The 10,812-nt window shown below is 36.8% G+C and overlaps 1 protein-coding gene across 5 annotated transcripts in view; it reads left to right on the forward strand.

The window, feature by feature from the left end:
• Positions 1-8,204, forward strand: part of DTWD2 (DTW domain containing 2) — a 94,860-nt gene extending 86,656 nt beyond the window's left edge. For 2 of the 5 annotated variants that reach the window (XM_040541482.1, XM_040541485.1), the window contains 3 exons: positions 1,996-2,124; positions 6,912-7,061; positions 7,822-8,204. In XM_040541482.1, the coding sequence (XP_040397416.1) occupies positions 1,996-2,124; positions 6,912-7,061; positions 7,822-7,851 (309 nt within the window). In that variant the 3' untranslated portion in view covers positions 7,852-8,204. Of the gene's footprint in view, positions 1-1,995; positions 2,125-6,911 lie in introns of all 5 variants that reach the window. The other 3 variants (XR_005815358.1, XM_040541484.1, XM_040541483.1) reach the window with 3 other exon arrangements.
• Positions 8,205-10,812: the final 2,608 nt, after the last annotated feature.

The raw sequence follows: 10,812 nt of genomic DNA on the forward strand, positions 1-10,812 counted from the left end.
ATTTGGTCTGCTGCTCAGGCTACATCCTGGAGCAGAAGGGTGTTGTTTGGATTTACCCTGTTTTTAATACCAGTCTAGGAAGTTCTGAGAAGGGACTAAAAGCTCTCCTCAGTACAGAGCTGCGTGTAATTGCAATAAACTAGATTTCCTAATACGTCATGATGGAGATCCTTACATGGTCCCAGAAGGGGAATGTAAACACAAAGCAAACCTTGAAGGACAAATGAAGATATTAATTTGCCAAATTTTCATTTGCTTTTGCTTTTCATTTTTCACACTGAGGTGCAAATTCTACATTTTCTACCTGTTCTCTTCTAAATGTTTATCCCCGTTTGATTTTTCAATACTGCAACAAATTGAAGGAAGTAGTTGATAAATACTAGTATGTATCTCTGAAAATGATCTCTCCAAGCTACCTAAACAGTCCTTGCTAGAAACTTTTACAACATTCAGAAACATCCACATTTTTGTCCTTCAAACACATCCGGTAAGAAGACCAGAATTTAAAAAATAAAACCAAAACAGTTTCCTCTGATAAACAAGTTAGGACCTTTTGTCTCTGAGATACATTTTTCTATTTTCCTGTATTTGAGTATATTAAGCTTTTATAGCTAACTTGTTTGGCCTTTCCGGAATGGCTTTGTTCTTTTTTATTTTTTTCTTTCTCTCTCTCTCTCTCTTTTTTTTTTTTTTTTCTCCCATTACATTGAGGTCAGTTAAAATTTGATGTAATTCATTCAAGGTTGTTCAGCAGCTCAGATGTTCCCTTTTATATACGAGGTGTCTTGAACTTTTAAGAATGGGTAATTGCATGTGACAGAGATAATGGAAAATGACTAAAATAAAAACAAAAATGGGAAAAGTGAAGAGGGTAAAGGCTGAATAAAGTGAGAAATGCTGAAAAACGTCTGGCAAGCACGATGGAGGCAAATATCACAATATAGTGACAGTCACTCATTTTCCAGAGAAGACGGAAAAATAAAGATAGTTTTTAGGATGAAATTCAAAAAGGAAATGAATTGACTTGCATGTTTATAATAATCCCATAGGGTTTGTTGCATCATACTATATATATATTTCAAAATAAACTGATGTTTTATTAAGAACGGTGATAATGCTGATAAAACATTAACTTGTATGGTAAATTATATTTTAAACTTATTTCTTTATATTTTCATAGAATAGTATCTGAATTTTCTCACAAAGTCTAATTATGTAAATTCTGTGATGTTTAAACAGCTGTGTAGAAATGCAATAAAAGCTTTTGTGCTGATAAAACAGACGATGTACTGGTTGAATTACATTTCTTCTTCTGAAAAACCTTTAACTTATAAGGCGGTTATTACTTGAGGCAGAGCAAATAAATCCATTTCAAACACAATTTAGGTAAGCAAAGAGTTCTAATAAGTTACCTAAAAAATTATATGAATAAATGTAGTCTCTAAAAGTCTTTCATTTGGAACATGACAACTTTTAACCAGTGGAAATAATGTCAATGACTGTTCAGAGTCATTATATACTATGATGTGTGTGTATAGGTTACTGTCTAGGCTTGTGCGTGTTTAGATTGTGCAATAAAACAAGCATGTCTAAATAGTTTTATTTTTGTTATAGGATGTCTATGGGAACTGAAATTGGATGCAAAAATTTCTTTGTTTTGAGGGATTTTTCTGGTGAAAAGCACAGAAGAGTAACAACTTACTTATACTGTACAACCTCTATTTCTCTGAGTCTTTCTCTAGCAAACAATTGTATTTTCTTTAGATGTTTGTACAGTAACAAATGTGCAGTTCTTGTCTCTGATGGTGACTCATAGGTTACGTAGCATTATACATAGCAGTAGCATATTGTTGCTTACTGGGAGAAAAAGCATCAGAAAAGTTAGAAGGCAATTAACCACAGAGGAGAAGGGGCTTTGTTTTGCTTAATATTGGGAAGAAGTATCTTGTTTGCTATATCGACGAGATTATTTTCGTAGAGTTTGCTATTTTTCAGGTGCAGTTAAAAACCAACATTTCAAGTCAATATGTAATTCGTACGCAGCCAACAAACACCTGTCTCTCTACACTTGAATGTGCAGCTGTTGCTCTTACTATTATGGAAAAAAATAAGAATATACAGGAGGTACGTACATAATTTTAAATACTTGAGTTTTTAAATGGTGGCGCAGAATTTTTTGTTCTATCCCATAATAGAATTAAATTGTTCTTTTGCCACAAAAAAAAAAAAAAAAGTTGTCTTTTCTGGAAAAATTCAGGGATAAAAATCTTGCCTTGATGATGTTAAAAGTACCAACTAGTGTCAGATCATCTCCTGAATGTATTTGGTGCTGGAATATACATCTTGGATGAATGCAGAATTTATCTTACAGATCACTTTTGCCTTTGGTAATGCTCCATTTTGTATTTGGAGTAGTATGTTACTGAAAATAACTCATATCCTCAATTCCATACCAGGGATCTTCTACTGGAGCTTAGGCGAAAAAAGAAAGTGTACGGCTGCTAGAAGGAGGGTCAGGCGACAAGGAAGGAATACAGGGATGCTGATCGTGTTTGTAGGGAGAAAATTTGTGTGGCCAAAGCCCAACTAGAGTTGAAGCTGGCCATGTCTGTGGGAGACAATAAAAAAGTTTTTTTTAGATATGTCAACAGAAAAAGGAGAACCAAAGAAAACATAGGTCCACTACTTGATGGGGAAGGTCTCCTCATAGACAATGACTTAGGCAAAGCAGAGACGTTTAATGCCTTCTTCGCCTCTGTCTTCAACACTGATGATGGGCTTCGGGACCCAGGGTGCCCTGAGCTGGAGGACCATGACGGTGGGAATGGCAAACTCCCAACCGACCCTGAACGTGTGCGGGATTTGCTGCTCCACCTGGATCCATACAAGTCCATGGGTCTGAATGGGATTCATCCCAGCATGCTTAAAGAGCTGGTTTACGTCATCGCGGGACCTCTCTCAATTATTTTTGAATGATTTTGGGAATCTGGAGAGGTCCCAGTGGACTGGAAGCTGGCAAATGTTGTGCCAATTTTCAAGAAGGGTAAGAAGGAAGACCCTAGCAATTACAGGCCTGTCAGTCTCACATCACTGCCTGGTAAAAATATGGAGAGGATGATCCTTGAAGTTATTGAGGCGCACCTGGGGGACAATGCAGTCATTGGTCCCAGCCAACATGGGTTCATGAGGGGTAGGTCCTGCCTAACAAATTTGATTTCCTTTTATGATAAGATCACCCATCTAGTCGATCAAGGGAAACCAGCTGATGTGATCTTTTTGGACTTCAGCAAAGCTTTTGACACAGTTTCCCATAGGATCTTACTGGACAAAATGTCCAGCATACAACTTAACAAAAAACATCATACGATGGGTGAGCAGTTGGCTGACGGGCAGGGCTCAAAGGGTTGTGGTAAATGGGGCCACATCTGGCTGGTGGATGGTCACTAGTGGGGTCCCTCAAGGCTCCATTTTAGGGCCAGTCCTCTTCAATGTTTTTATAAATGATTAGTTGTAGGACTAGAAGGCGTTTTGAGCAAATTTGCCAACGACACCAAACTTGGAGGAGTTGTGGACTTGGCTGAGGGTGGAAAGGCCTTGCAGAGAGATCTGGACAGATTGGAGAGCTGGGTGATCACCAACCACATGAAGTTTAACAAAAGCAAGTGCTGGGTCCTGCACCTGGGACGGGGCAACCCTGGCTATATGTACAGACTGGGTGACGAAGCGCTGGAGAGCAGCCCCGCAGAGAGGGATCTGGGGGTTGTGGTTGATAGCAAGTTGAATATGAGCCAGCAGTGTGCCCTGGCAGCCAGGAGGGCCAACCGTACCCTGGGATGCATCAAGCACTGCATTGCTAGTCGGTCAAGGGAAGTGATTGTCCTGCTCTACTCTGCGCTGGTGCAGCCTCACCTCGAGTACTGTGTGCAGTTCTGGGCACTGCAGTACAAAAATGACATCACACTGTTGGAGAGTGTCCAGAGGAGGGCGACGAAGATGGTGAAGGGCCTAGAGGGGAAGACATATGAGGAGCGGCTGAGGTCACTGGGCCTGTTCAGCCTGGAGAAGAGGAGGCTGAGGAGGGACCTCATCGCAGTCTACAACTTCCTTGCGAGGGGGAGTGGAAAGGCAGGTGACCTATTCTCCGTAATCACCAGTGATAGGACCCACGGGAACAGTATTAAGCTGAGGCAGGGGAAGTTTAGGCTGGACATCAGGAAGAGTTTCTTCACCGAGAGGGTAGTTGCACACTGGAACAGGCTCCCCAGTGAAGTAGTCACTGCACCAAGCCTGTCTGAATTTAAGAAGCGATTGGCCTGTGCACTTAGCCACGTGGTCTAAACTTTTGGGTAGACCTGTGCGGTGCCAGGAGTTGGACTTGATGATCCTTATGGGTCCCTTCCAACTCGGGATATTCTATGATTCCTATTTTTTTTCCTCCCCTTTTTCTTTTCTTACTTTGTCTACTGCTTTCCCTGGCACTTCAACATTTACGAATTTTCACTGTGCTGCCGTGAGGTTACTTTGTATCAAAATTCCCTTTTTGCAGTGCAGTCTTCAGTTTTATTTTTCTCAAGATTTGAGTTCCATTTTTCTTGTACTTGTTACTCAGTCTCCCTTCTTCCCTCTTATTTTTCTCCTTTTTGTTTGTTCTTTCTCTCTATTACATTCTCTCATTCTATACTAATTTCTTGCACACTTCTTCCTGTAATTTGAAATTTATTGAGAAGGGTGACTTAGGTGCTCTTCATCCATACATTACATATTTTTAAAAGTTGATTTATAAGGCACCACATATATGCTGTTCTGACAAAGCTGAGGATTTAGTCCTAAATAGAAGTACTATTGTGTATACTGTAGATGCATGTGATGCATAGAGGCACTGTTGTAGTTATCTTTTCCTGTGTTTTTCTAACTTTCTAATTTTTTGGGGGGGGCATGAGGGGGAGGTATTTCTTGAAAAATTATTGGATTTTATGTTTTTCTAATATTCTATTTATTGGAAGCTCTTAAAATTTGGAAACTATTGAGAATTTAAAAAATAACTTTGGATAGAATTTGTTGAAAAAGAAAAAAAATATTTTGGTTTGAGACAGATAATTAAGTATTTTATTGCATGGAAAATAGTAAGTTTTCCTCTGCAAAAGCTAGACTGTAGAGATGATTTGAATACCCTCTCACAGCTAGCTTGGAGATAAAGTGCTTTTGTAAGCCTGTCCCACTGACCTCCAGCACTTCTGTAACCATGGAATGCAACACCCTGGCTTATGTCTTCCTGCCAGTCAGCTCACAACTCTTAGGTGTCATTCAAGGAATTTGGGACTTAACAGTGCTTGAGTTTAAGTTTATCCCAGGTCAAAGAATACTAATTAGACATTATCCTTTTCCTTGCAAGTTGTGATCCCTCTAGTCTGTGATGAAAGAGATTACGTCCTTTTTATAATCTTTTGTTGTTGATATTAGTAATATCATTTAATAAGCCGTTTGAAATAGACCTAAAAGTAAATCCCAAACATAGATACTGTAATCTGATTATGTGCCCAAAATGTAGTACAGAAGAAGCCATGAAAGGAGATTTAAAGCTCAGTTGTGTTTTCGCTACGTTCTAGAGTCCACCCTGAGGTGTTTATATCCCTCTTCATCAGATAATGAATATTTTGATACCTGACCTCTGTTTACTGAAAATGGTTCACAGGTCAAAAGTTGTTTGCACAATTGACATGGCGTAGAATACACCATGTGTATGACCATATTCGTGTCAACCTCTGTGACACTAAAGAGTCACCTCAACTTTCAGTCAGTTGCCTTTAGAATCAAGCTAGGACAAAATGCATGGCTGCAGAAGTTAAACCCAAGGAAAAATGAGGAATACTGAAATTAAAGTGGGTTTTGCATATTTCTTTTTTCCTGTAGTGTGCTGGGACAATGTTGACATATTTTTCCTTCATTAGGATTCCTGTTTTTTACAGACCAAGGGTGGATATTTCCTTAGTGTTCATGGTCTTGTATTGTTTTATCTCAGCCACGCAGAATTCGGCCCACCCTACTTGTCGCAGACAAGATTAGCAGTTTCTCAAAGGTGCTTCTATGAGTTTTCCAGTAGCCCAGAGCTTTATAAACATTAGTGAACTTTTTTATAATCTCTGTGACTTAAGCGAGTGCTATAACATATAAGATGGCAAATTGAAGTCCAGAGCAATGGTAGTTAAAGATGAGTGCCTAATTTGGTGCCAAAAGTAAGTCACTTGATTTTTTTATGTGCTCAAAATAGTCACATTTTACATGGTAGAAACTCAGCTCCTGCTGACTGCACTTACATTTATGATTTTTACACATCTGCACATATGGCCACATGATACTGAGCCAGGCAACCAGAAAATGAAGAACCCACAGTTAGTAACCACTTGAGTTAAATAAGTGGCTTCGTTAGTCCTACATAATTTCACTGGGCAGAGGCAGGAATGCAATCCAGTCTCCAGGATAGCAGTCCAACTACCTTGATCATGAGACCCTCCCCTCTTTCTAAAACCCTGCTTCAAGATATTCTGTTGTTCTGCAACCACAAACAGTTTAGTTAGTTACTTATTTTATTACTGTCTGTTGGCTGAGTCACCCTAATGATTGTAGTCTACTTCTAACATCAGGCTAAAACCATAGCTTAGAGTAATGTAGCTGGTACTGAAGACGGCACTGACTGTGTCTGAGGAAGAAGTAAGGAATGACGGTATGTGGATTTGACATGTCTCTTATTCAGCTGTGTCCTCTGTGGCTCCAAAGGTTCTGTCTATGTCATATTTTATAAGCATTTTAAAGTAGTTCTTGAATACAAAACCTCAGATAAATGATGTCTCCAAGGTGGCTTACTAAGTCTTCTTTTTTTGTCTCCTTTGCCCCACCCTTCCATCTTTCTGCAGACTATACTCCGTCCACTTCAAGCTTTATGCTCTTTCCAGCTTCAGCATGGTGCCCAGATCCATCACAGCAAGGAGCATCTTCTCAAGAATGGCTTGTACGACAAGCCAATGCCAAAGAATAAGCGCAAACTCAGAAGAATGGAGCTCTTGGTGAATAATGTAAAAATATAGGTAAACTGTACCTACAGTATAGTGGGATTTATTTGCAGCTAGCAAATGAATATTAATCTGGATTTAATCCAGACAGATTCCCATACTGTAATAAAACAACTTCTAGGCCCTTCATAGTCAAGAGTTTGTCTACCAGTATGACAAACAGCAGTGGATTAACTTTCATTTTGCAGTAGGCCAGATGCCTTTGTTCAGATGATAGAAGATCATTCTCATTTCCTATAGAAAAGGAGAAAATTCTGAGCATAATTTAGAGTTATATTATCTCTTGGGTGAATAGTATGATCCTCAATAATACTGGATAAATTTACTTTGAAGAAGCTTTTATGAGTATGAAAATAAGAAGAATGTCAATGTAATCGAATGCTGAGGCTTCACTGTTTAGAAGTATATTGAATTTCTGCTATTTTAATTTCAATATATAATTACAATAGGTTTTCAAACTGTAATTCCTTATGTTATTTAGGTCTCCTGAGCATAAGGCATGCTATTTGTATAGTTCTTTTGACTTTGAGATTTTTATTTCTTCCATTATTAGAATTCCTTTTTGTAATTGTATGTAACATTTTACAATGCAGTCAGGTTCAGTTTTTATCTTAGTCATAGCTGTTTAAATTAAGCTCATATATATATATGTATATTTACCTGAACACTTCTGATTTAAAAAAATAGAAATAAAAAAAGATGTGGAGAAATCATTTTGGAATTATAATTCAGTATTTTTTTTTTTTTTTTTTAGCAAAACCAGTTTTTCTTCAGAAAGGGATGAAGGGGGCATTTTATGCATAGGACCAGCAAGATAACAAGATATATCATATCCATACCCTTACATACAATTGTTATGACAGTTAAGGGATTAAATAAACCCAGTGTAAACAGCACATTCAGAAGTATGATGCAATGATAAATGTTTATTTTTAGATACAACCTACTAACATGTTTACAGATCCATTAGATTTATGTGGGTTCTTTAGTTCTTCTCTTTTAACTGTGATACAAAATGTATTTCTTTCTAATGTGAATTGCTACAAACAGAAGGATTGGGTATTTTTTACAAGCTTTGTGAATTAATGTTTTATGATCTAGAGAAAAAAAGAGATGAAATAAAGGTTTTGATGTTCCTTTCTTCTTGTTTATGTATTTCTCTGTCATGAAACTGATGAAAATGCTTTATATTTGTCTTCACTGTCCATTCCACTCAAGATAACAACATGGATCAAATTGGGTACTAATTAGTCTTTGACCAGATAAAGACATTTTGTCTTTAAGTTATGAACAGCAAATAAGGAAACTATTGAATTGGTGTGTAAACACTGCTCATCAGTTTATTAACTGAAAACATTTCTGCAATTAACAAGAGAGGTCAAAATTAGGTCAGAGATTAGCTAAGAAGTTCTGGTTAACCTTACGCTAATAGTGATCTTTTGTTTAGGAATGGATTAACGATTTAATTTGTCTGGCTAAGCTAGTTTATATATATATATAGTTTATATAACCTTGTCCTCTTCTGGTCGACATAAATGCTGTATTTGTCACTAATATCAGTAAACCTGAATTAGTTTTGACAAATCTGAAGGAAAACAGTCTCAAGTGACTAATGGTAGTGTAGATGCACTCTCCATTGGAATGGAGAAAGGGTATGTTTATTCTGATAGCAAAGCATAGTGCAGAAGTCTCCAGCCTAGCTTGGAGTCTGAACTTGCTGTCTTGTGCAACTTGTGTGTGCAGTCTTTTGTGTGACGCTCCCTCTAGTTTTGGGGTTGGCCTTGCTCCTGCTGGTCTGTGAATCTGTTTCCCCCATGCTCTGGGATCCAAGCATTACTAAAAGAAATGGCGTTATCAGTTAGGATTTATTTTTAATGTCATTTTTACGTATATGGATGATGTTCACATTTAACACTGCATATTAATTTGGTTTACCTTGTTTTAGACTCATTTAGAACAATAATGTATCTTTTGATAAATATTGTGAAGATTATTTTAGTAAACAAAACTCTAAATGTGTCTTTCAGCAGAATGTGAGCTTATGTTATGCAGAACAGAAAGGCATTTGTTTTACTGCCTGGGATTCACAGACATCTGTAAAATGCCTTGGAATTACAGGATCAGAGAAATAGTTGTCCTAATTGAGTTATAATCCTGCATGAAATACTCTTGTGTATACAATCTGTGGATTCAGAGTTTTCATGTTTTTCAGCAAAGGACAAATTCCACACAGCTTAGTTTTTACTTTTGTTGATTCCTCTTATTCTTCTAATTTTGCTCCTGTGGTTAACAGGATTTGTGGGATCTAATGCTGGATACATGGAAGGCTTTAATTGCTAGTTTCCCATGTTGTACTACTGTACTAGATCAATCACTATGCGGCAGTTGCTGAAGAAATGAAAAACAATTCACTGAAAACCTCCAGGCATTTTATTTTTTAAGATTTTTGTATATCCCATTGCATCTCTAATAGAGTGATCATTTAGGTGCAGCACAGCAATCATATGAAGTTCAATTTCAGATTTGTTTGAAGCTGTTAAACACATAATACAATACTTATACTTTTTTTTTTTTTTTTTTTTTTTTTTACTTTTTTTTGGTAGAACTTGTCTGGCTTTAAAAATATATGCTGAAGAAAAATTTAAGGGTAAGAGTTCATAAAGTTTCATTTCAGGTGTTCTGGATTCAGAATTTTCAGAATTTACCTCTAAATATATTGCCTCAAAGAATCAGGTACTCCACAGTTCAAACTCTTTTGAGGGAAGTTGTGCTTGATGAAGCAGCACTTTTCGCAGGCAATTTCATTAGAATGAGTTTAATTTGCAGTTTTATTTTTTGCTGCAGTGGTCATTCTGTTTAGTATTTTTTGTACCAAAAGATTAATGAGTCAAAACCAGCAGTCTAACAAGATATTGATTAAGAAGAAAGGAATACATTTGCTTCTAATGTTTGTTTCTTTGTCCTTGTCCACTTTATGTTTCCAAATATTACTTATCAAAATGAAATCTGCCTTATATGTTCCACTATGTCATGCTTTGGGGAACCTTTGACATGGATAGCAGGCTTTTGAACATGTGTATAAGTTTTGCAAAAGTGTGCACTGTTAAATCTGTGTGTTTTCATAATCCACAAGATGAAGTTTGTTGAAAAAAAAGGCAAAGCTAGAAATCTTTCAAATTAAGAACGTAAGAAAACCCTTATGTTTAGAAAGATTTCAAATTAACAGGTTCAAATTTCTTAATCTCAGATTAAGAGATGCCCAGGACAAACATAAATTTTCTGGAATGTGGTGGTACCATATTATTAAGAAATTACCTGTTGATTAATTTTCCTTTAAATAAATGCAAAACTTTTCAAGTGACTTAAAAATTGGCAAAAAATATTTTAAGGCCAGGGGTTTCCTTCTCATCTGTTGTATTAGAATAAAAAACTGCTTATGTTGCATTATTTTCTACAACTTTCCTGCTGATTTTGAAATTTAATTAAAAGCTGAACTTTTAAACAGAGTAGTAGTTCATGCTTTACTCTTGAGGTTTGTGTTTATTATGTCAATATATGGGAATATACATAAATTATATACTTGTTTTTGCTTCGAAGCTATGGAAGATCTAATTTGCTGTGTTCATGTGCTGCTGTGTCTCTACATAATTGAATGCTTGCATATACTGATATCACAAGAATGTATACCAAATCCTTTGTTGTGCCTTTTTAGCACCTTTCGTTCGTTAATGAATAGACGTGGCTT

This window comes from Cygnus olor, chromosome Z (assembly GCF_009769625.2).
Source record: "Cygnus olor isolate bCygOlo1 chromosome Z, bCygOlo1.pri.v2, whole genome shotgun sequence".
In the NCBI taxonomy this organism is placed as follows: domain Eukaryota; kingdom Metazoa; phylum Chordata; class Aves; order Anseriformes; family Anatidae; genus Cygnus; species Cygnus olor.